At 47.4% G+C, this 27186-nt stretch overlaps 1 protein-coding gene across 1 annotated transcript in view; it reads right to left on the reverse strand.

Annotated features, from left to right (window-relative positions):
* Positions 1 to 27186, reverse strand: part of LOC125757338 (phospholipid-transporting ATPase ABCA3-like) — a 50193-nt gene continuing 23007 nt past the window's right edge. Inside the window, exons 8-18 of the mRNA XM_049412815.1 lie at positions 26010 to 26351; positions 24142 to 24305; positions 23178 to 23401; positions 21241 to 21425; positions 19869 to 20083; positions 15940 to 16060; positions 9544 to 9759; positions 8591 to 8778; positions 6732 to 6905; positions 5883 to 6025; positions 1 to 340 (exon numbers count right to left, since the gene is read on the reverse strand). Coding sequence (XP_049268772.1) covers positions 69 to 340; positions 5883 to 6025; positions 6732 to 6905; positions 8591 to 8778; positions 9544 to 9759; positions 15940 to 16060; positions 19869 to 20083; positions 21241 to 21425; positions 23178 to 23401; positions 24142 to 24305; positions 26010 to 26351 — 2244 coding nt within the window. The 3' untranslated portion in view covers positions 1 to 68. The remainder of the gene's footprint in view (positions 341 to 5882; positions 6026 to 6731; positions 6906 to 8590; positions 8779 to 9543; positions 9760 to 15939; positions 16061 to 19868; positions 20084 to 21240; positions 21426 to 23177; positions 23402 to 24141; positions 24306 to 26009; positions 26352 to 27186) is intronic.

The raw sequence follows: 27186 nt of genomic DNA on the forward strand, positions 1-27186 counted from the left end.
AACGGAGTTTATTGGCGTGAACAAATGACGGAATAATATACAGGTGCGCCGGCGGTTGCGCAAGAGATCTAAACGGATGCTGCTGTCGGAGGCGACGCTGCGCGGCCGTTGGGAACGTCCTTGCGCTCTTGTCGGGTGAAGTGCAGGAACACTTCGGTCAGGCTGACGTCGCTGACCACGTACTCGGAAACGAGACCCTGGGCACGCAGTTCTTCCATGCCGGCGAATAGCTTGTGCCACAGCTGCGCCATCACGTGGAAGCGCAGCAGGGCCCCGCGCTGGTGGCGCCGCCGAAGTTGCGCGCCCGGGAAGCGTTCCTCCAATGCTTTGCAAACGGAGCCTGCAGGAGCAGTGGCAGATCCAGGTACCGAAAACAGGGGAACCGTGTTGCAGGGCTTATGAACTTTAACGGTCTATTCAGACTTCTTAAAGAGCCCAGGTATGTGCACTGCTAGCCCACGTACGATAAGCGTACCAAATTAAAAAAAAAATGGGGGGGGGGGAAGGGGTTCAACCACACGTTCGTGGGTGCGTTTGTATGTGTGCGTGTATATATACACTTGCAAAATTAAACATTTTTAACTTTCGTGGGGAGGGGTATTGAACTCCCCCCGCCCACCTTGCTACGCTAATGACGATGACGACAACAGCAACAAACATTTTTCATGTATTTGTGTTCCCGTAAATCAAATAACTACACGACAAAACTGCACAATTATTTGTAAAGTGTATTGATGCCATAGGGCGCGATCTAAAGGAATAAAAAAAGGACATAATGTGATTATAGACATTATGTTATGTGCAGATCGTTCAGTGGCGTACCAACTCGTTCGCGAGTGGGGGGGCTGGCGTCGCTCACTATGTCCGCCGTATATATATATATATATATATATATATATATATATATATATATATATATGTATTGAAAGACCGCAGCACAGTCGTGGTCTCGACGCCTTTTATTCAGCGGAGCCGCCTGACCAACGCTCAGAACGAAGATGACGCTCACAGTGATGATGATTACATACAGGTGAAGAGTATGAAGGAAGCATGTTATGAATATTGTGCTCACAATATATATATATATATATATATATATATATATATATATATGTTTGACTTGAGGCGATTTTTTATATTCATAGAGCTGATCACATGACTTGCTTTGCAAAACTGTTTAAAATCAAGGAAGAATCTGCACAAACAGATGGGCGACAACACAGCAGTGTTTAGTAACATTTTCGAAATGTTACCGTGAAGTTTAAAAAGTAAACCCAAATTTAACCCGATCATCTGAGCATGCCATCAGCAAACTTCCCAGTCTTAGTTTGGCAAGGTACTTCGCTGAAGTCTTCAGGATAATTTGCTGTTAGAGACCTCTAATATAAAGTCTTTCTTAAGAAGACTAAGTTCAGTGGATTAATACTTAAGCAAACCACATTGAGCTGGTTGTGTGAAATTATGACATTATAACCGACTACGAATTCATATACCAGGTGTCGTCCCTTGCCCTCCTACTTTTCCCAGCTTGGGTGGGGGTGGACGGAAAAGCGGTGAAGTGGCCCTTTACTCCTCCCCTCCGGTTCCTCCAATTAAATAGCCTACAAAACCTGTGTAAGCTCAAACTTTCAAATTTGGGCGATTATAAAGTTAAGGTAGGTCACCACGCTCAAAAACGCATTTTGTGAATGAGTTTTTTTAGATTTGACATTTTCAAGCTCCTTGTCTATTCAAGAATAGTTAGCAAAAAGAATGATGTAGTTATCTTGAGCCGTTCAAAAGTTATGACCATTTTTCCAACCCCTCTTAGACGCATTCGAAACCGAAACTGAAGGTTTCTGATTCCGCAACACCTGCCATGTCGTCATAAATGTTTTTCCTTATACATATTACGTAATGCTAAGTTGTCTAAGTACATTCTAAAGCTTGTGGGGCATGATGTTTAAGATTTATCTGAAAATTTCCACTACACGGTTTCGGCACTCTGTACTCTGTTGTTGCGCGTTTTCGCTCGGCTGTCAGTGCTTTTTCGTACACCACTTCGAGCTCTTGGACTTAGTCCTGGCCTTTGATGGAATAAGTTATTGTGCTCCATGAAATATGGCAAAGTATAGGACGAAAAAGAAGCATCAACGCAAGTTATGGAGTCAACAAACCAAGCGTGGAGCTGCTGTGGCGAACGTAGACGAGAGTCAGCTGGAGACTCAAAACGAGCTAGAAAAAGTATATGTGCGTCAGCTCGCTCAAAAGGAGAATGCGCCGCTTCAGAAGAGGTCCCCAGCTATGAACCTAGAGAATTTCAGACGTATGGAATGTTTCTTTATTATATGGACATTCAATTCAAATCTTTAAAGCCATTTCTCTCGGAACATCATTTTTTGCATCCTACACTTACGCAAAAAGCGATAACTTTCCTTCTGATAAAGATTTTCACATATAATTTTGCGTACAATTTTTTTATAGGTTGAGCTGTGCATTCAAGCAGAATTATTGAAAATGAGCAGTAACTTTTTGTAACATGGCCAATTTTGTGCAAAACAAAGCTGTCAAATATAAACTTTTTCAGTCTTTTTACGATAACGCGCCTTAGCTTACAGATGGGTTGATCGTGAAGTTTAGATCCACAGCATAGTCTCCTCACTACGTACCTGCCAAGTTGCGTTTTGGTCGCAAAAACCATTTTGTAGTTATGACTGTTGGCGCAACATGCATATTTTGGCACAATTTGATTTTTATAAATTTCGTTTTTTACATTTTTAGCAGTTTCGATCATCATTTTAAAGTTTAAATTTACATCAGCCCTACAAGCCAAAATTATAATTACAACTTTTCGACATCAACTGTAAAATTTTTTCTCGAAGGTGGTGACCTACCTTAAACTACACTGCATTGTTTCCTTCCGTATAGGTCGTTAGCTGTTAATGATTGGTCGAAATTTTCTGGGTTATGCTCACAGCACCTGCTCGTAAAATGACGCAACAAATGACGCGTAAGTGATCCACCGCGTAATTACCACGTACGCATGAGTGCGTAAAAAATAATAATAATGAACTATTTTCAATACGGCGCATTGTTTGTCATTGGTTCTTCGCTATTCGTCAAAAATTTTCAATGTGCCATAAAATCGCCTGCAATTGTTACGCGACGTCACAAGTCTGCGAATACTCGCGGCGTTAAAATGAAGTGTGCACAATAAGCAGCACATTACTGTGCTGAACAATAACTCTTTTTTTTTTTTTCGGAATAGTCAGACAGTGTCTCTTTCTGAACGTAATTTAAGAAGGCTGCCCACCTATCACATTGGCAGCGGCTGCTTATAGCAGCGGGCGAGATGCATTCATATGTGTATAATAGACACTTTCAGTTGTAGTATAACGATGCTGAGCAGTTTTTGCGCGTGTACAACTCTCTGTGAATTCATCGTTGCTGACAAAGAAGTAGAGAGAGAAATAAACATTATTAGGAACAGTCACAATCCTTTGCAGGTAGGCAGCCTTAATTTCTCAGTCCAGAAAACCGTGGACGCTGATCACCTCCCTGGTGAGGTAGGTCAAGTAACGGGGCAAACTTGAAAGCTGGGCTTCTCAACGTACTCGAGTCCACTGCTTTGTTACAAGCCGCCACGATCGCTGCAGGCTACTATTTGATCAGCCGAGTGAAGCAGGCCAATCGGAGACTAAAGTGGGAATCTATTTTAGCTGTCCTGGCTAGGCACAACTAAAATACTGGACGCTTTTGCATACTCATAAACTCACAGCAGCTTGAATATGGAGCAGTCGCGATGCTATTCGTTTTCAAGGAAACTGAATTTCCTGAAAAAGGAGAGCGTTTGATCAGGCTGTAAACGTTTACTGGTTCCCGCTTATATTTGCGTCGCGGATTACATAAATTTCAGACCAGGCAGGACAAACTGAAATCATGACAGATTGCTGTAATATTATAGAGCCCCTGCTGAGCGATATAGCGTCCTCTGCAATGCTCGAGCGCAAGACGCACACGCGTGGAATAGGCAGCCCGCACCGCAGGTAGCCTAAAGTGCGTGGTCATGACACACGGAGGATAGTCGTCACCGCAGAATCGTAGGACAAATTTTATTACAGAATTACGTTATTGCTGCGTTCAAGTAAAGCTTTGTCTGACTAGTTAGTTTCTCAGTCGCAGCCGAAAATAACCACTGTCGAAAGTGGTTATTTTCCCAAACATTTCTCAGTGTGGGGGGCTAGCGCCTCCCTTGCGCCCCCCTTGCCCCCCTAGTAGATACGCCTATGAGATCGTTCATGGTCGTTTTCTCGCCGGTATATCTGTGGACAGACATAGGCAACTTGGACCGCCAAGCGAGTGCTGGACTACTGGGTATGCGTGTGCACGAAAAATTGAAGGACACTTTGTAAATTTCAAAGTGTGTTCGGCGAAGTCCTGTGGCCATTCGACTGACTATGCCATGGTATCGGAGGAATCCACATTCTTGGAGCACTTCTCCGAACCGCTTGCCGTGGAATCATCACCGGGCCGCTTGGGAGCCATCCGACTAACTCGACTGCTGCAACGAGACGTCCGACCAAGGAGCGTTGCCGCGCGCGCCGCTGTGCCATCACGTGATTGCCAAGAGAGTGTGAGGGGGCACGGACGGACGCCGCCGCTGGACGCCGCGACCGCGTTGCGCAACGCGCGTTGGAAGGAGCAACGCGCAATTGTCGCCATGCGCCGCTGTGCCATCACGTGATTGCTGAGAGAGTTTGAGGGGGAGAGGCCACAGCTGGCACCGTTCCAGGGCACGGACGGGTGGACGGACGGACGACGCCAGTATAAGACATTAAAGGCTTTCGCCTTAATACACAACTTGGTATTTTCTTGGACAATCCCTCAGAGCGGGTGTGCCACTGTGACGCAACATGAAAGCTTTATTCTTAAACGTACGTGCTTATTACAGAAGCGTAGTAAGCTGGGCCAGATGGTAATGGTTCATTGCGGAACAGCAGATAAAAGGACGAAACACCACAGAAGGAGACACAGACAAGCGCCGTGTTTTTTACCGCTTTATTCGTAAGAACAAGCCAATATTTGTGTCAGCGTTTGTTTGCGTCTTCTTCTCTGGTGTTTCATCCTTTTTTTTTTTTTGCGCTGTTTCGCACTGCGCTAATTACCTTTGCGTAGACACGATCTCATCAACGTTCTTACCTTTGACGAGCATCAAACATAACCATTGTTTTTTGACGCACACACCCAACAGGTATACAGGCGACGAGGCTGTGCTTGTGACATTCGCTGCTGTTGCTACCTCACAAACGCAAGTTTGAAGTCGTAGAACAGTGCGTTTATTAATTAAATTGTATTTCTGCTTTCTCAAGCAACTTCGGAAGAAACAGATATTTCAGTGCTTTTTTGTTAACCTATATTTATTTATTCCAGTGATATTGCGTTAGGCTCAACCGCCAGACAAAGAAGTTTTTACAAGAAAGCCACGTCCATGACGAAGCCGTGTATTTGTGTAAACTAGAGCGTTCAGCAAAGTATATAGCGAAGGACGTAACAGTGCGCAGACAAGCGTATACATACAGGCGGTTCCAGGGGCGGAGCCAGGAACTTCACCTCAAGAGAGGGGGGGGGGGGGTGAAGGAAAGCGGCTGCTACAATGCAGAGAAGTTCTTCAGGGGCCAAGCACCCCGGGGGGAGGGGTGAGATCAGGTTAAAATTCGGAAAAGAAGTAGCCCTCCTTGGCGCCAACCCCGCACTGCACACAGGCGCAAATTGTGGCGGTGGGAACGCGTGTCTGCGAAAAAGTGCACGCTTTCACTTTAGTTTCTTTTGCATAGCCTAACCGTTACGGAGCACAAAGTTTGAGATCAACCACGTAGCTTTCGGCTCCTCCTCCGTGCACCCACCTGTATCCTGAGGCAGGCATCGAGCGAGAATCGTGGCTCCTCGGCCGATGTCATCTTTGAGCTGTTGCGTGGAGCCGAGGCACGCGAAGCGACCCTCGCACAGAATGGCCACCCGAGAGCACAGGGTCTCGCATTCCCGCATGCTGCGCGCCAGAAGGCATCACCATGCACGTTAAACATCGCCGTACACAATGTTCAACGCAGATTACCATATATCGAGAAGATACACGAATATTAATAGTAATCTGCTTTGCAGTAAAGAGCTCTCGCTCTCCTTTTTTTTCCCTTAAGTAGTAGTCTTCACCTTAGTAGTAGTCTTTCTGCGGTGGAGCCTACTTTAACGTCGTTAGTGGCAGATGGCAGATAGCGAAACTTCGTCAATCATCTCCTTATCTCAAGGATAGATAGATAGATAGATAGATAGATAGATAGATAGATAGATAGATAGATAGATAGATAGATAGATAGATAGATAGATAGATAGATAGATAGATCTCTCTGTCTTTCCCATCTACCTGCCTGGCAATCTTTCAATTCTACCACCCCTCCGGCACCCCTCCATGCGTCTTCGCGCGACGGAGAGTGCCAGCGCATGAGCCGCGCCCGGTGGAAGAACTCGCACGCTTTCACTCGCACATAGAACATACAAAGCGCAGAGCGATGTTATCGATCTGGACTTTACATGGAACATGACGGCGACGGCCAATGTGTGCCCGGAGTGTCCTTATAATTGCTATGGCAATAATATTGAATCATTACATTATTCCAGACGAATCGTTTGGCTCGTGCGCATTGTCGGGTTCCGTAAAGTGAAGAGCGGGAAGCTGTGTGGAACGCGGTTATACATACCAGTGCGAGGTGAGCAGTATGGAGAGGTAGAGGTTCTGCTTGACGGCCGTGAGTATATTCCAGATGCGCCTGCGCGCCTGAGGGTCAACGGATGCTGTCGGCTCGTCCAGCAGCACCACCCTCGGATGGCCCACGAACGCCACGGCCAGGGACAATTTGCGACGTGTGCCGCCGCTACAAACGCGCCGTCCATTTAAATGTATACTTACATCAGACGTTTAGCATTCCGAGTTGTCACATTATTTTCAGCAGGTTTGTCAGGTCGAAAAGGGCAGTAAACGTAGCCAGAAGTAGCCCCGCTGTGTAAAAACAACTGCGACGTTTTTGTTTAAATGACTACATCGAAGAGCTTTTTTGGTGGAAATGTAAATAAGTACAGCAAGAACCCTTCAAAATCCTAAGTGCTGAGAGTAAAGCATAAATTGTTGACTTTAGGCATCCTTTCACGTATCGCGAAGTTTCCTGCGTTGTTGCAGAAATGACACTCTCTGCACGTATATTGCGTGACTTTCCATAAAAGGACTAGATGTGCCGGCTTTGTGGCAACCATAAAGATGAGTACTACGTAAGTCCACTCAAAATCACAGTTGCTGGGATTGAAGCATACATTGTAGTCCCTTTCGCAATCGCATGACGACGAAGTTCGAGCAGTTAGTTCCGAGCTGCATTCCTTACCTAATTCTAAGAAATAACACAGACAGTCCTTCAGATATCCGATTTCCAACGTCGATTAGTGCAGAGCTTCCTGGATGCGGAGCGCTTTCGATTGTTTTGTTCACTTAAACTTACAGTTTAAAGTCGCGTTCAGCAATAGGGCGACTGCTAAATGTGGCCCCATGCAACAGTTTTCCCTCAAGGCCTCAGCCACGCATCTTTTCTTTTGTGTAATGCAAGCGCCAAATTCAATTTTGGGAACATGAAACAACCCTTGGTCGCCATGTTCTGGCACCGCCTACCCGAACGCTAGCGGCTGTGACCTCGCAAGATATTGATAATGTGATTGAAATCGAGAGTAAAAAAAAAAGGTAAAAAAAAAAAAACCAAGTAGCGAAGACATTTTTTTTTAAGCAGCCACCGGCTTAAAAAGTAACCAAATTGACACTAAGTAGCCAAACCTGGAAACCCTGGTCTTCAGTGCCGTGTTAAGGTCTTGCTATCTTCTGTCTAATGTACCACGGTTACAAGGTCCACATGTGGACAATGGAAGTGATATAACACTTGCGTAAAACTGTCTGAAAGGAGGCGAAGAGAGCTTTAAGTATACCTCTTGATGCGCAAGACGTATTGCTGCTCCTATTCATCAGAATTAAAAAAAAAGTAAGAACGAATATAAACAGCTACTGCAAAGTAAGAAATAAAATTTCATCCTTAACAAAATTCGTTGCTTGGCTAGTTCGTACATAATCTTAAATACTGGATTACGCGGATGCGACGCAGAGCAGAGAAAGAACATTTAAGTACTATTTCTCTGTGCTGTGTTGAATCCGCGCTATCCAGTATTTAAGATAAAATCTCATGCACTCGTTTGTATCCTGAAACTACAGAGGAACGCCTAACGTGTTCTTTCAGAAAGGGTTTTTTTTTTCTTGGGGGGTAGGTGATTCATACAGGTCCGGGATATTAATCAGAGATCAACTTTTTTTTACCTGGTGGTCGCTTTACCATCTGATCTAACGAGGAGGTTATAGCATATTGCAGCGTGAAGACGAATTGATCGGCAACTCGAGGCACAAAGCAGTAAGTCACAGCTTCCTCTCTTTCATGTGTCTTGTCTTGCGGGCTTCCGCAGAACTGACCTGCCTTGTAAGCGTTACCTGCCATGTAAGCGCTGCGTGCACTATCCCGGGCGCGGGCTATACCTGTACTTTCCAGTGGTGACGTCAGCGTACTGTGCCATGTCAACGAACTGCAGCGTTCGGTCGATGACCTCATCCAGGTCCCATTCTCGGATGCCGCGGAGCCGACCGAACAGCGCCAGCATCTCGCGCCCCGTCAGCAGGTCGAGGGTCACGTCCGTCTGCGGGCAGTAGCCGATCCGCGCCTGGTACTGCGCGGATGCCACGGCGCCACGCCTCGTGTGAGCAAGTTACGAACCACGATGTTTCAAGAGTATTCGCTGTCGTCGTCACTATCGCGACGACTATTGCGTAGTACAATGTAAACACTATTGCACAATATAAACATAGATAACAAAGTCCCGCAGAACTCATTTCCCAACTTTAGACTTCACTGCAGTTAGCATTCAAACAATTTACAGCAGAATCCTGCAATATCGAATACTGCTTCATTTTGAATCTGTAATGTAATTCTGAGTTTTACATTGCTTCTAGCATACGCGATATACTCTGGCTCCTGGATCGGCGCACTTTGCTGACTTGCTTGGCAGAGCAGCGGCCATGAACACGATGCGACGACTGTTTGACGAAGGCACAGTGACTACCCGAGTGGTGAAGTAGGAATGAAGTCGATGGAACGAAGATGAGGTAGCGGGTTCGATTACGGCCACAATTCGATAGAGCGACGTTCAAAGACTCTCGTTTGCTTGGATTGAGGTACGCGTCAGAAAAGCCCAGGAGGTGAGAATTAATCCAGGGTTTCCAACAAAGGTGTGGCTCCAATCAGGTATACGGTAACACTATGGCAATCATTTGAAAGCCGTTAAAAATTAACCACACGTTTTGACCACGTCGACTTTCATGCTAGGTGGCTGCGTGCACTCATGGTACGCAGTCATGGTACGCAGTCATGGTATGCACTCACTGTACTCCCTCTTGGCACGCACTCATGGTACGCGCTCACGGTACGCACTCACCTTTCTCCTGGTGGTGGCGAGATCGGCATCGCCAATGAAGGCGTTGCCCGCAGTGGGAACCAGATCTCCGGCTAGCATGCGGAACGTAGTCGTCTTGCCAGCGCCGTTCATGCCAAGCAGACCGAAACATTCGTGGCTGTTCAACGCGAACGAGAGACCGCACACGGCCTCGACGCTGCGGTAGCTCTTCCTCAGGTTGTCTACGCCCAAGACCACCTGCATGCGTGGAATCCGCTACTAGAAATTCATCTCATTAAGTTGTTCTGCTGGGCACGAGGTCGCAGATTCAATTACGTGCGGAATCTCAGGCATTCGCAATTATACTGCTGTTTTACACTATTGATAGCTTGCACGTCACGTCATGGATGCAAAACATGGCTCCAACGTGGCGGCTTAGATGATGTCAAGGCAGTATAATCATGCGGAGACTAAATTGCTTCAATGTGATAACGATGTCGCTGGAACGTCAGTGGGCCTATGTGAGGGAATAACGAAGGAACCAGCATGCGATGTACTGATAACGCTAACGTGACATCACAAAGTTCGCGTCCCACCATGTTGGTGTTCCAGCGTGGCTGTTTCAGTGACGCCAGTGCAAGCTATCTGTACAGAATGTACAATTACGCAAACACAAGAGTACACTACAGGAGTGCTGTTTCTGGGGCTAGTTAGAACAGTATACTTTATTTTTGAAAGGGTGCCTTGCTGGGCGAGTTGGTACGATAACATCGTTAAACGCAGCGCAAAAAAAGACGGACACAGAAAAGGAGTACACTATTGTTCGTTTTTTTTTTTTTTTGCGCTGCGTTTAATGTTATTTTTGGGGTGCTTGAAAAAACATGACTGATCCCTCTGTCATAGGAATCGGTATAACACGAAAGTGAAACGTGTCTTCACAGACGTAGTTGAGCGTTTTTTGTGCATTGTTTCAGCACAAGGGCGAAGGAATGAATGCTATAGCAATAAATTGTAATGTCACGCGAAGAACGGCAAGCAGCTCGAAACTCGCAACGCGCTGCTCGAGCAGAAAGGGCGCACGGAAAGAACATACACAGAATGAGAGCGAACTACTGTCACAGTTGTAACTTATCTGTTTGTGAGCAGCGCGCTCTTTTCGCAAAAGCGGCCGCTGTAACTTCAACGCAAACCTGCGGTGAAAGCACAAGACGTACAAACCACCCCCCATAGCGAGATAAGCGCTCGCGCACGAGCGACCACGCCTTGTGGAGGCGTGCGCGCATCCAAACGCGCGGGGCGACGACCTTTAGAGCGCGCCCTTCGCACTCTTCGCACCATCTCGCTAGTAATAACGAAAACAGGCTGGAGTGCAACCGATCTCTGAGTAGCGCCAACGGTAAATGGTGTATATAAATAGCTCGCCGTTAGTACGCTGAAGAACGTGTTGCCTGTGGCCGAGTCGGTTCGCGCCGCGCGCTGCGGAGCGAGGGGTCGTAGGTTCGACTCCCGGCGACGGAACTTTTTCTTCTAGGTTTTTCCTTTGATATCTGTTAGTGTATGTTTTACAACGTCATATCCGTGACGGAAATACTTCAGTGGAGCCGTGGTGGACCTCGGCATAAAACACTTTCGCGTTAAAACAAGGACATAGTGAGGCGCACTGAAAACCACAAATGGAAGCGCTCTAGCAACTCGTTAGAGCTCTTCTGTTTGTGGTTTTCTGTGTGCTAGAGTGGTTTTCTCTGGGCTAAAGTTGTTAGGGCGCTTCTGCATGTGTGCTAGAGCGCTAGAGTTGTTTTCTGTGTGCTAAAGTTGCTAGAGCGCTTCAGCCTGTGTGCTAGAGCTCTAGAGTGGTTTTCTCTCTGCTAAGGTTTCTAGATCGTTCCTGCCTGCGTGCTAGAGCGCTAGAGTGGTTTTTGTGTGCTAAAGCCCGTGCGCTAGAGCGCTAGAGTGGTATCTTGTGTGCTAAAGGTGCTAAAGTGCTTCCGTTTGTGGTTTTCTGTGTGCCTCACTGCGTCCTTGTTTTTCAAGCGCGTTCAAAAATAGCAGAGGACACCAACTTGACCATATTAATCCCTCTAGCTGGGCAGCTTAGCGCATGCACTGACTGTAGGCGTCTTTGTCATTTCCCGAACTCTGAAGTACAGCTGCCCACAAAACATCTTGCAATCAGTTTGATCGTGGAAAGCGGACTCTGCATATTAATCATGTGCTTGAGTTCTCGAAACTATAGCGCTATTAAAAACTGGGCAAGGTCAGAGAAGCACGAATGCGTTCGTGTTCGTTCAACTTCGTCCCGTCTTAGACTCGCACTTTTCGAGAATTCAACTGATTCAGGGTCAACAAACTCGCCTTAAAACTTATATTGCGCAAATTACCTCTAGACGCGGATGCACAGCGAACCTGTAAGCTGCGAATTTCAGCCGCGAAGCATTCAAATTTTTTTTTGTGTTCCTGAATTAGCATCCTTACTCTCTCTCTCTCTCTCTCTCTCTCTCGCACGCACACAAATACACATGCGCGGATGCAGGTTTTCATCACGGAGGCCCAGCCCGCCTTCAACATGATTAAGAAAGATGATTGCATGGATGCTTATGATCAATTATAACTTATTTATGCATACCCCAGAGAACGTTAAAACGACGCAGCTGGTATCTGTTTATCACGTGCCGTATGCTACCGCTGCAAGCATGCGCGTCCGCCGGGGGTGGGGGGGTTGGGGGGGGCGCATGCGCCTTCGACCCCCCCCCCCCCCTCAACCCCCCAACCCCGGCGGACGCGGTGGCTGGCGACAACTTTCTGTGGCAGCACAGCCAAAGCTACGTGGGCGGAGCTTCCGTAGATGTGTTACTACGCCAAGTAGTTCGTTTGCAGGCGATTGTTTACAGCCGTTTACAGGCGCAGGAAGACGTGAAATCGACACCAGAAAGGCAGAAAACAACAGCCAAAAACGAAAATCTATCACGGGATAAGCTTTCTTACTTACAATGCCGAAAGTCTTGAACATAATACCTATTTCTTTTCTTTTTATGTTTTTCTTTTATGCTACGTATTGTACAAAAGTTTGCGCTCCTGTACTACATGCAGCAGCGTAGTAAAAAAGTCTGTGCTTTGGTTCCGTAGCCTTGGCTGTGCTGCCACAGGAAGTTGTCGCCAGGTAAAGTATTTCGGATAATATATTTCAATGCAGCAGCAATAAGCTACGCAGCTTGATTAGCAAACTGAGGTCCCTTATATCCGCGTGAAACGCCCGTCAGGACTGCGAGCCACCTTTTCACGTTACACACTATTGAATATGCTTGCCAGCCGTGTCACAGCAATAATAAAAAAAAAATGACCGCCTGTGCCCCCTTCCCCTCCATCCCGCGGATGCAACCCCCTGCAAAATGTTCTGCGGACGCCCTTGGCTGAAAGCATAGATTTCAAGAAGTGTAGCAGGACAAGTAGATTTCATAGATTTAGAGACCACTAAATCAGAGAAAATTTGAAAATTTTCAGCAATTTGTGCCTGTATTCGGTCGTACTGCACAATACCGGCCGTTAGCGCGTTTAAGAATTGGCCGGATATAAATTCAAGGCTGCCCGCTGAAACAGCGGGGAAATCTAGCTTTCTCTTATGTCTCGTGGTCCATAAACTTTCGACACTGGCTGTACACACACAATCACAAGAGTAGCAGCTTGGGCGAGTTGATATCCCATGACATTCTGAGTGTTTAGTGCAATTAGGAGTAAAAGGAAAGAAAGGTAGGGTTAGAAGGGAGAACAGGACAACAGCGTAGCGCTCACGCTATTGTCTTGTCCTCCTTTCTACCCCTACCTTTGTTTCCTTTCACTCCGAGTTGCACTAAACACTCAGAACGACACACACATTGTTCGTCATGCCTTTGCCGCGAGCGGGTCAGACATCTTCGCACGGCGTGCGACGATCTGCTGGACGCGAGCGCGTTCCTCCTTGACGCTGCGGTGTTCGTCGACCGCGGTCGGGACCGCGCCCTGTAGAGCCCGCGAGCGTGTGACCAGGCTCCCCACGAGGCCCGAGTCGATGAGCGTGACGAGCGAGAATAAGGCGACGCCCACGAGCAACATGATGCAGACGTCGCGACCGGCGCTCATCTTGTCCCACGTCAGGCAACCCTTAGACAGGATGCAGTCGTGGCACTTCTCTGCGCGCAGAAGTGAGCACTCTCGCGCAATCCTGAACACTGCTTATACACATTCAACGCAGTACATAGCATTGCCTTTCAAGTAGATAAGCCACACAAACAATTCTACACTCGGTAACAACCTAAGAAAAAAAAATCTTGCAGTGGCTTAGCTCGGCTATGCCAGTATAACGTAGCGTTAGCAAAGGTTCAGCTGATTATTCTTAGCTTTTCTGATTGTCTAGGATTAGCTTGATTATCATGCTTACTGCTGCTCCAATGACACACACACTGTATAGGTATTATGTGGCACATGTATATTTATTTTGCCAGGCAACTACTTCGGGATCCGATGAGTTAAGCTTCTCCGCTCTTCTGCGCCGTTGAGCGGCATTTGCGCTCTCCTTCTCCATTGCTATACCACACTGGCAAACGCCAGTCAGAGGCGCTATCAAGCGGCTCCAGCGCAGTGTCAGACGGCGACTGCACAGCGAAGGCGAGTAGCTGCGCGCGCGCCGGCGCCAGTACGTCTGTCACGGCTACGACGTCGCTCCTCTAGAAAGCGCAGACCGGCGGCGGCGGAGTGCATGCGCGCGAGGTGCCGACACCGGTGCGCCAGCAGTGTGTCATCACTGATCCTCGCGCATGCGCAGCATGGCTCTTGAGGAGGCACGCGAACCTGGCTCGGCTAGGCCAGTGTAGCTAACGCTACAAAATGTCAGCTCCACCCATAGATCCCCAGCGCGCCCACCCTTCACCTGCGAAAGACAGTCGTGCTAGCTGGCTTCTGTTGGAACCGTGAGCACTTTTTCTCGGTTAATGTAAATACTACGCATATTAAGAATTAAAGGTTCGTCGTTACCACCTAAAACGTTACGTTTCGCTGATCAGCGACGTCAGGATCCCTGCCAAAATTTACCAGAACGTTCAAGTTTCCGACCTAAACCAACGACAAAAACATGTGTCTGTATGGGAAAGTCAACCATCGGAAACACTTGAGAAGTCCTGACGTCACGAAAGTGAGTAAGCGCTATTGGATGGAGCATTTATGCAAATCCTCTGTGGGAGGGACAGCGATGGCTGTGGGCGGAGCTCAGATTGTTTCTTAGGTTGTAACCGAGTGTAGAAGCATTTGTTTCATTCAAGTCAACATCGCTTCTCATGCAGTGGAAGTTCTCGCAGGAATAAATATACAAATCACACGTGATCTGCAACAGGTGCCGAGCGTAAACAGCATCATCAGCCTGTCTACGCCCACTGCAGGGCAAAGGCCTCTCCCATGTTCCGCCAATCAACCCGGTCCTGTGCTTTCTGCTGCCACGTTATACCTACAAACTTCTTAATCTCATCTACCCACCCAATTTTCTGTCTCCCCCTCACGCGTTTACCATCTCTTGGAATCCAGTCAGTTACCCTTAACGACCACCGGTTATCCCGCCGACGTGCTACGTGCCCGGCCCGTATCCATTTCTTCTTCTTGATTTCAACTATGATGTCCTTAACCCCCGTTTGTTCCCTGACCCACTCTGCTCTCTTCCTGTCTCTTAAGGTTACACCTATCATTTTCCTTTCCATCGCTCGCTGCGTCGTCCTCAATTTAAGTTGAACCCTCTTTGTAAGTCTCCAGGTTTCTGCTCCGTAGGTAAGTACCGGTAAGATGCAGCTGTTATATACCTTTCTCTTGAGGGATAGTGGTAGATTACCATTCATGATTTGAGAGTGCTTGCCGAATGAGCCCCATCCCATCCTTATTCTTCTAGTTATTTCACTCTCATGGTTCGGCTCCGCAGTTACTACCTGTCCTAAGTAGACGTACTCCTTTACAACTTCCAGTGTCTCTCCACTTATCGCAAAGCGCTGATCGCGACTATTCTCAAATATCTAATCGGCGTGCGCCCAAATGAACAGTTCACGTAGTGAACTCTTATGTAATAAGCACCCTTGTCTCATTTTCAACACTTGCCGTCCCCCATGCGTACCGTATAAAGCTTTGGACTTTATACGGAACATGACGGCGACGGCAAAAATGAGCCTCGAGTACAATTGTTACTGCAATATCATTGAATGCATGCGCAGTTGCCTGAGAGGTCCTCATTCACAGCTTACTTTTTTTGAAAGATATCCCGCGAATGTGTTTGTCCGTAATAAAAGATAACATAAAATCCGGTGCGAGAGGAATGAACAGCTTCATAATCAATGCACGCAACATCTTTAAGAGCATAGCTAGGGAATAACCTGATTACAATGAGGTTGATATATTGTCTCCTCTCATAAAGTTTCGTAACAGCAAACTAACCCGGACAGCACTCGATGAATCGATTAAGGTGATCCGGAATTTTCTCCAGGCCGAAGTTTTGGCAAAACAGGAGGCGATCGAAAGTCGACATATAACGACACATAACGCTTTCTTGCGAAATCTGTAAAGAAAAAAGTTATGAGCTCGTTTTAAGCAAAGATTGGTTCTAACAAAACATCACAGTAGTAATAAGAAAACTCGATTATGACATCTGCGGGAAACTAGAGCCAGCCATTCAACACTAAGTGAAGGAATACGAGCAAACGGCAATAATGTGTTTACTTTTCTGGTTATTATTTCGCACAGATTTAAGAACAGAGTGTACCCATCAATTCATCACCAAAATAAGTAACAAAGTACATGAGCTACTCATACAAATAAATGCGATCATCACAACCATACAAGCCGCAGATAATGACAACAAATAAGAAGAGGCTCCCTATTTAAAAGCAATGCAATTGGAGAGCAGGACCATTTTAACATCGATGAAGAAGCATGACGACGGCACAACATCATATAGCATTGCACCCGCTTGTTCTACATATATATATATATATATGGTCGTACTCTCTCTTCTTGTTCCCTATATATATACACATATATACTGTATTTACCTTCATTTCAAAGTAGAAAATAAAGATTATTGTTATGCTTATTAATTTATTACTGTTATGTGCTGTTAACTCACTTGGAGGCAGTTAGAGAATCCCCAGGCGAGGGAGAAGCTGGGGATTCCTCTGAAGAGCCACAGGGCGGCGTCTAGTCCCGCAGTGTCCTTCGTTTCGTTCATCGCCGGCTCTATCAGCGCCGGCAGCAAATACAGTAGCGACATACTCACGTTAAGAATCATGCCTGCACACAAAACGTATAGGATGGGGTGGAGTATGCCTCGGTTGGAGGCCGCACAGAAAGTCGGTTGCAGGTGTCGACATCTTTATTTCAGCTCTAAAAATATCAGCGCAAGCGCTACTAACAAGTGATTTATTGCAATGGGTTGCAATGAGTTATATTGCACCGTGATGCGCAGGCGAACCAAGCCCATATATACATATTCGTTAATTTTAGAAGCACGAGTATTTTTTTTTTCAATGCCAAGTTTCAAGTTACTTTGACGAAAACGAGTACAGTTGCTATTTAAAGGCAGCACTCTCTTTTTCCAAGTCTTACCGGCAACAATGCTGATGCTTGCGATGGTCACATACCCCGTCGACGGTTGGTCGCAGAAGAGTGAGACAAGGTACGCGAGTGGAATCGACGCGCACCCGTAGCTCATCATCAAAGCGTACAGGGAACCTAGAAAATTACGAGGGGCGCGCAGTCGTTACGAGAGCGTGACTCTTCGCGGATTAAACTGACAATATCACTTCGGTAAACCAAGCAGTCAGGCATAACCAAGGAGTATAGCTTCCTCGTGCAGAACGAACTCAGGTTTTGTAGTGTGTGTATAAGCATAACTGGGTGGAGGCGGAACGAAGACAATGTTATGACAGCATTTGCTTACACTAGCCAACAGTTACCATAAATTAATTATCCAACCCTAACCGCCATCAGCAATCAAATAGTCATATTTGGGCAACGTTAGCCGACATTAGTCAGCCTTGGACGACGCTAGCCATAAATTAGCCATCGCTCAGCCACCACCAGTGTTATAGCCACTACGCACAGTCGGTGAGTAAATACGGTTGCGCCAAGACACGGGTCAGCGCTCTTCACAAGTCGAGGCCGTTGTGCTGAGATATATACTCACACATGTATAAATATTTCACACATGGTATATACAGAAGGCGTCAGCCATAGCGTGATGAGAAGAACGGTAAGTTTTACGCGGAGAGAATAATTGTTCGAGTTTTACGTCCCAAAACCACGATATGACTTTGGGAGACGCCTTAGTGGAGGAGCCCAGAAATTTCGGCCGTCCGGGGTTCTTAATTTAAGCACTCGGGTAGAGTGTACTAGAATATAACTCGCGCCTCTAGCATTTCGCCTCCATCGAAATGCGGCAATTAGATCCCGCGCCCTGAGGGTCAGCAGTCAAGCACCACAACCACTAGACCACCACGTCGGGTTGACGCGGAGAGAGGCGCTGTCACGTTTGTACAGCTATGGACTGAAACCTCGCCCGCAAACAGGCATGCAGCAGCACCGTAACACGGCCTAGCGAGCAGAGATGATAGTTTCCAGTTACACATGCACACGCTCAGCAACCGCTCATCTTAAAGCTGAACGGACGCCGGCGTGTAAACTATATGTTGCTCGCGACGGAATCATCAGGATGTAATCAATGTTTAATGGTACGTTCAGATTATAAGCCGGGGCTATCCTTCAAACACATCAAGTGCGCATTGATATTGCGCATATTCTAGTGAAGCTAACTTTTGAAACTGTAAGGAAATTAATGCGCCACTTGGGCCGCGCGGAAGGCCTGGAAGCATCAGGGATTCATTACATTTGTGTTACTGATGCCTGCGATGCTTGCGCGCATACACGCGTAAAGAATTCAACACTATACATAGCGCTATTTTTTTATTTAACACAAAGCGAGGTATTCGCTATGTGTTAAATAAAAAATAACACAAAGCGAGATATTCCTCTTACTCGGTTCCTTAGCCGTCTTATTAGTCTCGGTGAAGATTCCGCTGCCCCATAGTGGAGTACAGTGTGCTCCAAATCGTCGCCACTTTTTCTAAGCGCACTCGGTGTCGGGGCTACTCGCAGTGAATTTTTTCAAGTTGCGATTTCATACAGCTTTCCCATAGAAGAGTGCACAATACCCTAAGTCTTTCACACTTTATTCTAAATACAGGGCTTATGTCGTGCACGGAAACAGCTTTGTACAGACATGGCGACGCGTACCGTCTCTATCGGGATTGGCCATCGGAGTCCCTCTCCGAAAACCATCGATCTTAATTGTCAGCGATATAATAAATTACCCTTAACACAGGTGCTGTTAATCTCCACAGGCTGCATCAATACAAAGCGCCCGCTGTGAATTTAAAACGCGGTGTAACAAACTATGCAAAAGGCTGCAATATATCCATGCAACGTATACTCCTGAACTTAGCCACGACTTCTGTCACGCACGTATAAGGGAATGTGCACATGCTGGGACACGAAAAGAAAGTGCGGTCAGACGGCCATGCAAGAAACGTACGCTGAATAAATTCAGCATCTCCGGGGATGTATCTATTTCATCTTGCGTTCACTGGAGGGAAGTCGTGGATATCCAGCCTGAATAAGCGATATTTAACTGTTATTCACCTATCGAATGACCATAAGAGAATACAAGAGAAGCCTTACCAGCTATTCTATGCACTATCGTGATCACTATGACATGGAACACGCGAACGCGTGGCGAATAGCCTCAATAACCCCAATTCGACCGATACTCTGTCAAGAATAAAGAGTGATGCTCTTCCGTGAGCTGCTGTCGCTCCCATCAAGGGTCTCTTTTTTTACGATGTGCGAAATCTATCACACAGATAACATAACAGCTCGATATTGCAGCGCCTGTCGTAGCACTCATGCGCAGCAAAGAGCAATATCGTTTTTTTAAATTACATTTTGCTATATCTTGATTTTGTGTTACACGCACACACACATGCGAATGGAAAATCGGTATTTTACAGCACACTGCCGCGTTGTGCTTGGCGGCCCGCGATACGCAATCGGCTGCCCCCCCCCCCCCTCTTTTTTTTATCAGCAATAGCGAGGACGGCGTGCCGATATTTAGCGGGACTGCGACGTTTCCACTTTGTTTCCGTCAGCAGCGGCCGTGAATCACCCTTGGTCGGGTTCGACGCTATTTACGACGCGCTCGCGTGTTCCCACTCACACTGCTCACGACTGTTCGTTTGAACAAAAGTCTCAAAGGGACACTTTCGGTGAGTTTACGCTCGCCAACATCCTCGCGATTTTCATCCACAATTCACTTTGATTTGGTTTTCGCACTGAGGGGAGCCATGTCAGTACCGATCGTGGAGCCGTCCGAGTACACCTGGTGGCGGTCAAGCATGAAGAGTGGGCTCAGGATCACCATCGAGCAGCATGCGTGCAACACCAGGTCAACAGCGAGCGCCGAGCCCCAAAAAGCGGCTGAGCTGGCCCCGCACTGCAGCTGAAGTAGCTTCACGTTGCGCACGCGTTCCTGCGAACATGCAGTACGTACAGGTTACCCCGTACTTGAAACGCCTCTGACTGTAATAACCGCACAGGTAAATATTATGCCGCAGTTTTGCCCGACGTGAGAGAAGCCCGACGTAAGTTCTCTACGGATACGAACGCTAACTTCTGTAAATTACATGCGATAACATGTAATTACAGAAGTTGACGTTCGCATCTGTAGCGTATTTTCATGCCTAGAACACGCACAATTTTTTTTTAACTTGGAGCTAATGTCAAAACCAAAAGGTAAATTCCTATTTACAAAGGTGTTTTCACGGCAGTGCTTCACAGCTACGCAAAAAAGCTAGCTTTGCGGTAATACGCGGCCCGCGTAGATCATTTTTAGAGAATTTTACTCAAAATTGTTGTTCAGGGTGAGGGTTATACTGGAAAAAATACCCCAATGTTTGTGGACGGCGGTGGTCGGTGTCCCAACTGGGCTTGCTCGAATTCTCGTGGCGCTGGTTAGCGCCAAATAATGTTGGACAGTGTGCACCAAAGGGTTTATGTAGTGTTGCTAAGCGCTGACTAATGTGTGTTGTCTACAGTTTAACAGCAAGCTTTTCGTCACTCAAATCCAATCCAATAACGCGCATGCTAATTATTAACCTCCGAATGAATATATGCCACGCTAAAAAATCGTAAATAACAGCGTGACATTGTTTATTGCTGTGCGTCCTCTGAATTGGCACCTCGCCCTTATTTCAGGGCGCAAAATGAGCTCTTGATATTTTCTACTAGGACTTGAGGGAAGTTGGATTTTGAGCAACTATTATAAGCGCATAATAAACACCACTTCATCTATTACTATCCTTTGGTGGTGCCTCCAGGACACAATAAAGGGGGGCGGGAGGCGCTGTGGGGAAACTAGGCTCCAGTAATGGAGAACCCTACGCGGCGTGTGTGTGTGTGTGCGCGCGCGCGCGCGGTGTGCACACACACACACACACACACACACACACACACACACACACACACACACACACACACACACACACACACACACACACACACACACGCACACGCACACACGCACACACACACACACACACACACACACACACACACACACACACACACACACACAGAGGGTTAAGCTCCCCGCACTCCCCGACTTGTTTCCTGCCTCGCACAACATACCTCCACTGGGAAGAGAACGTAGGTAGCGCCGAGGAAAGCCAGTCCGACGGGCATGAAGACGGCGCACATCAGGCGCGTGGCGAGCACTATGGTGGGGTCCGGCTCGGGCCTCGGATTCTCCTTGGGCAGCGGATGGTTGACCACGCGCAGCCGCCAGCCGGGCAGGAAGGCACGCGACGCCGCCACTAAGGACACCGCAGACGAATGCGGTGAGTAGCCGCTGTGCCAGGCCGTTACCTGCATACTCCCGAGAGGTTGATCATTTCGCACAACCAGGTGCCTCGAGAAAAACTCACTCAAGTTTCTTACGCATTCGCCTTCGACGACTCGAAGGCGAAAGACACCTTATTTTCCTTCTCAGTCGATTTAGTGATCACCCACCACACCCCTCCGATAGCTTTCTGTACCTAACGCAGTTTTGCGCTGCCTCCAAGATCGGAGGCATTGCAAGCTTTCTGCACCTCACCTGGTTTTGCACTGCCTCCGTGATCGGTCCGCACTTGACCAAGCGACGATGTGATGCAATGACGTCATCATGTGACGTCTTGTTGTGTGACGTCACAATCTTTTCCCGCTACTTGACGTCGTGGTGATGTCACGTAATGATTTTTTGCATCACTCGTGTTAACGCCGACGCCGCGGGACGCTGCCGACGCCGACGGTTAACTTTCGCGTTTGATGAGGCATCGAAGGCTTTCGCCTTAATAGCCCAAGAAATTTAACGGAAAACTAGGAGAGTTTCAGTCAAGAAACGCTGTAAATCTTACAGGCGCCAATTGTGCAAAGCAGTTAAAGTGCTGTTTGATAAAGTTTACACCGAAACAGGCGGTTTTTGTAGCTCAATCTGGACATGTTTCCTAATTTAGCTGGAAGTTAGGAGAGTATGAGTTGACAAGCGCTTAAATAAATTGAGTCTTGCTACTGTGACTGATTTTGCTAAGAAATTCGGACACTTTTTGACACATTTTACGTATCACAAAGCTTTGAACATGAGCTTAACGAATGCGACGTGTTGCTTTCAAACACATTAATCACATGTACTTGGTAATGAGTACGGGACAAAACACTTCGCTTATCTTGGTATACCCTACTGAGAACAGAAACGCGCAACCGGAATTTTTCTCGTGTTCGAAAATACAATGCTGACACAGTGCGGGTAGAGAAGTCTGTGTTATAAGTAAAGTTTGCATCTACAGCCAATGGGAGTCGTTCCACACTTTTAGATCATGATCTATGCTTGGAGGTCAGTGAGCCTACAAAGATGATGTCTAAAAACAAATGTCGCAATAACTTCACTGTATATCAACGTACCCAAATATAGCCACATCTCGCTCGTGGTTGTAGGCTACTTTGCGCCGAATTCTCTAGTTGATAAACGAGTTACATACAGCAACAGCCGCCGCAGTGGCTCAGTGGTTCCGGTGCTCGGCTGCTGATACGAAAAGTGCAGGTTCGATCCGGGGCCCAGCGGTCGCATTTCGATGGAGAACTAATGCTAGATGCCCGTGTACTGTGCGACGTCAGTAAACGTTATCGAGGTGGTCGAGATGACTAGGAGCCCTTGACTACGGCGTCTCTCACAGCCCGAGTAGCTTTGGAATGTTAAACCCCATAAGCCAATCAATCAACATACAGCAAATATCATTGGAAAGTTAGCTGCAAAATTATTAACGTCCACCGCTGTCTTTTTCTGATGGTTTAAGGCGTTCTTTTTTCGCTTTAAGCGACAAGGATTTTCGTTATATTAATCGACCTTGGTTAATTGAAACACGATGGTACAAACATACACGGAAAATCTACTGTGCTGTATGCACGTTGGACATCATAGCTGCATGGTACGCCAATACAATTTGCAAACTGGTCGCATGCAACACGCTTAGTTGTGTACACTTCAACAGACAAAAGCATCTCGACGGCCGTCTCGACGGCCGTCTCACCTCGTCGCACCTCGACGGCCGTCTCGTTGTCCTTGTCCTGGCTTCCCGGTAGGAAAGCGCTTTCCGGCACTCCCGACAAATTGCTGGTGGACCTGAATTGGGCGCCGATGATATACTGCGAACGGTAGCGACGGTAGTTGTTCAGCGCCAACTTTTGCAGCCACGGTTGCGGATCGGCATCGCCGAGGTCACGCACTTCGGCCTCTTGTTCCTCTTGTAGGTACCTGAAAACGTATTGTTTTACTGGCGACAGCATTTTCTGGCTGTCCATCCGTGCTTCCTACCGTGCCTATACTCGCCCAGCAGACAAATTCACCCTAGTTATTCCAACGAAAAGCGATACTTTGCCCCGGCATTATGAACCAAGGGAAGCTAAGATGAACACATAATTATACGAAATGTACAGGACTGCCGCTAGGGCACCTGCACCGAACTCGCGGTATCCCATTCCCCATATGGGTCATATGTGAATCCAAGTCACGCGCAGTGGTAAGACTTAGGCGCGTAGCCAGGCAATGTGTACAACGATGCGCAACCAACGAGCGCGTAGTCAGGGCATAATGATGCGCAGAGGCTCAACGTGTGTTAGCGCGCCTTCGCTCATTTCATCTGGCAAAGGGTACGGCTTCCGCCAGTACTAATCATGAAGAACGCATTTATTTTTACTGTCAGACCCATGTGCTTCAACAACAATCATCCCCCTCACTTTCCTCATTTCTTCTACAAGCTGTATATTTGCACACGCGCAATAAATAAATTTGTTGGCAGTCATGTGCCCATGCTCGCGTGTTCTTTACTCGTCCGTGTTTTCAAGCAGCGCTGTTTTACTTCAAAATAGACTGATTCCAATGCGCTCACATTCAAACTCTTTTAAGTCAAGGCATGGCAGGGCATGCTACAGAGCCGGGCAGGCGGCGCTGTTACCCTACAATTACTCGCCCTCAAACGACGAAGCCGACCTCACTTTTCATATTCCTGAGCGGCAGGTTCGCTCCAGGTCGACACGTCGGTGGTGTAAAACGCGACCGTGTGCCCGAAGACGTTCAGTAGCGAGTACTCAACGGGTCCGGAGTAGCTGAGCTTGCGAGAAATGTGCGTCTGGTTGATGTAGGCGAACAGCAACAGGACCTGCCGAAGCGCAAAGCGACATCGCCGAGTCAGACACAAAGAAACCGACAGTTCAGTGTCAGGAAAATCCGCTTTAAGAAGTCGGCAATGCGCGTACCGTACTACGTCGGCACTTGCCCATGCTTCCATATTCTATACTTCCATATTTAATATTCCATATCAGGCCCGTAGCCGGGGGGGGGGGGGGGGGCGGTTCCCTTCCGAGATTTTTATGATACATGGTGTTTTACCGAAAATAAATAATGAAAATAGGCGTTTTTCTCAAATAGTCAAGGCTTTCAGCAAGTGCCCCCCCCCCCCTCCCGAAAAAAATTCCTGGCTACGGGCCTGTTCCATATTTACATAATTCCTTCGAACTTGCTATTGACTGATTTATGAGCTTCAGCGCCACGGCTGAGAATTGTTCCCGTGACCTCGAGTTGCGTACAAACGCGCCGCCTCTCTTCTGTATCCACAGCTCAATGCCAACTGGCAAGTACCAGATTCGTAGCTTTAAAAGGCGAGAAAGAGACTAGCACAAAAGAAAGACGGAAAACAGGACGACTCGCAGTCGTCTTTACTTGGTGTCTTTTTTTTTTTTTTTCGTGCCTTTTAGAGTATGAATCCGAACCATCTCTCCCATTGTGTTGAGTACCAGAGATTGTACTCGTCAGAGTGAGAGCCAGAGAGATCAGTAGGTATGCAAGCGCACTCGTGAAACTGACAGTGCGAAAGAGAGAGAGAGAGAGAGTCAGAGCGAGTAAGTAAGGGGAGTAAACGAGTACACGCTAAGAGAAAGAAAAGAGCATGTGTTACTCTTTTCGGTGAGTCGTGACTTGCCACGTGTATGACTCTCTTTAAAGAGACACGTTAACTCTATTTTGGGTCACAAGTGTACTCCCTTAGGAGATCATTATACTCTCGTAGAATAATCGTACGTGTGACTCAAAAGAGGGTTATCGTGTCTCTTTAAAGAAAGTCGTATACGTGGTAAGTCAGGGCACACAAAAAAAAAGAGTCAAATGACTCTTTTTGTTCTTGTAGTGTAAGAGTGAGAGGGGTCACTCGCGAGAAAAGTGGGCGAGCAAGTCAGTGAGTCAGCGATTGAGCAATGTCGTAAGAAAACGAGCTAAATGGTGAGCGAGTGGATGAGACAAAAAGCGAGTGGGTTGAAAAAAAGTGAAGCGAGTGTGCTCCCTTTTCATAATTATAAAGCTACCTTTCCTGCGGTGCACTTAGCCCAACTAAAATCAGCGTGTTCAACCACAGTTTGCTTGCACTACGGCTCGGAAAATGTAGACTTGGCTCTCTGCTATGAATACGCCTAATGGACAAGCCCCAGCATGTACAACAAGCATAGGCATGCGCACAGGGGGGGGGGGGGTGGTGCAAGGGGGGGAGGGCGGCCCTTAATCACCTAAGGTGTGGGCCGCAAAATCTGCCCCGTACATTGACCCTTCTAGTAACCTATGAGGCGGGGGGGGGGCAACATGTGCCCCATACATTGACTTATATAGTAGGGTGGGTGGCGCTGCGATGAACCTTTGCCCCACCCCCCCCCCTGATGGGGAACCCTGCGCACGCCTATGGCAACAAGGACGCCGCCTCTACCTGAATCACAATAGGTGCCACCATTAGTGTGGCGAATGTTCAGCGCAGAGAAGCATTATGGAAAGAGTCCAGTGAGGTAGTAGATGAGCGAGCCAATCTGAGCGAAGCACTGACCGAGAGCGGCAGCAGCAACATCAGCACGGGCAGCCTGAAGTCGCGGCTGCCGTACCGTAACTTCTTGGCGACGAGCGCTCCAAGCTGTTGACTCAGGCGGGGCCGCAGATCGCCGCTCGAGGAAAAGTTCGCCTCGATCGCGGCGACCGCAGGGTAGCCAACCTCCGACTCTTGTCCCGCCACGTGAACGTCGGGCAGCTGCTGCGGCGCCTGTGGCTGCGGTGAGGTCTTTCTGCGGTCCGAATCCCGCTCCACCTGCCTCAGCACATCTTCGAGGGCTGCCACGTAGACCGACAGCGATTGCAGCGCACGCCCATGCACTTCCTCAAGCTCCTTCAGCAACTGCGTGGCAGAGCAAAAGTGGGCGAGGGAAAATGTCTCGCCTACATTTGCTACAAGAATGCTAAATCTGCTAAGAGACGGCCGACCAGGGCGTCATCGAATGCCAGATACCGGCCACCTCGCTCACATATGATATTATCTGGGGTTCCGCGTCCCAAAACCGCGTTATGATTGAGGGACGCCGTGGTGGAGGAATCCGGAAATTTCGACCACTTAACCTGCACCTAAACATATGGACACGGGCCTCAAGCATTTCTCCACTCACAGATCCGCACTATGTTAGACGACGTCTCTCCAGTTTTTTTCTTCACTCTTTTCAATGCCATCTTCTGTGGCCCTTCTTTCTTTTATTTCGTCCTATCTATCCCCTTCTTCATTTCACTAGGATGTTCACGTGCCGACCACTCGTTATACATGTATTGTCACGTGGTCGTGCCGGTAAGGTATACAGAACTCAAGCCGGAAGGGATTGAACTGTTTATTGGGCGAACTTGTGCTCAGCAAAAGAAGCAACACTCTACACAACTGCTTGTGTATATCATTTGAAAATAACTCCTGCCGAAAATAAGTCGCAGACTGGAATGGCGGAGTGCACATGCGCCAGGAAGCTCTATCTGCAAAGTGATTCATTCCTTAACCACAAAACCAAAATAAAATGGTATATATATATATATATATATATATATATATATATATATATATATATATATATATATATATATATATATATATATATATATATATACACACCACTAACTCATAAAGCCAGGAAAGCGGCAAGCGTGCACGTCACAGTATAGCAACGAAAGTATACAACTCTGCATTGGAGGCACCG

This window comes from Rhipicephalus sanguineus, chromosome 2, assembly GCF_013339695.2.
Source record: "Rhipicephalus sanguineus isolate Rsan-2018 chromosome 2, BIME_Rsan_1.4, whole genome shotgun sequence".
In the NCBI taxonomy this organism is placed as follows: domain Eukaryota; kingdom Metazoa; phylum Arthropoda; class Arachnida; order Ixodida; family Ixodidae; genus Rhipicephalus; species Rhipicephalus sanguineus.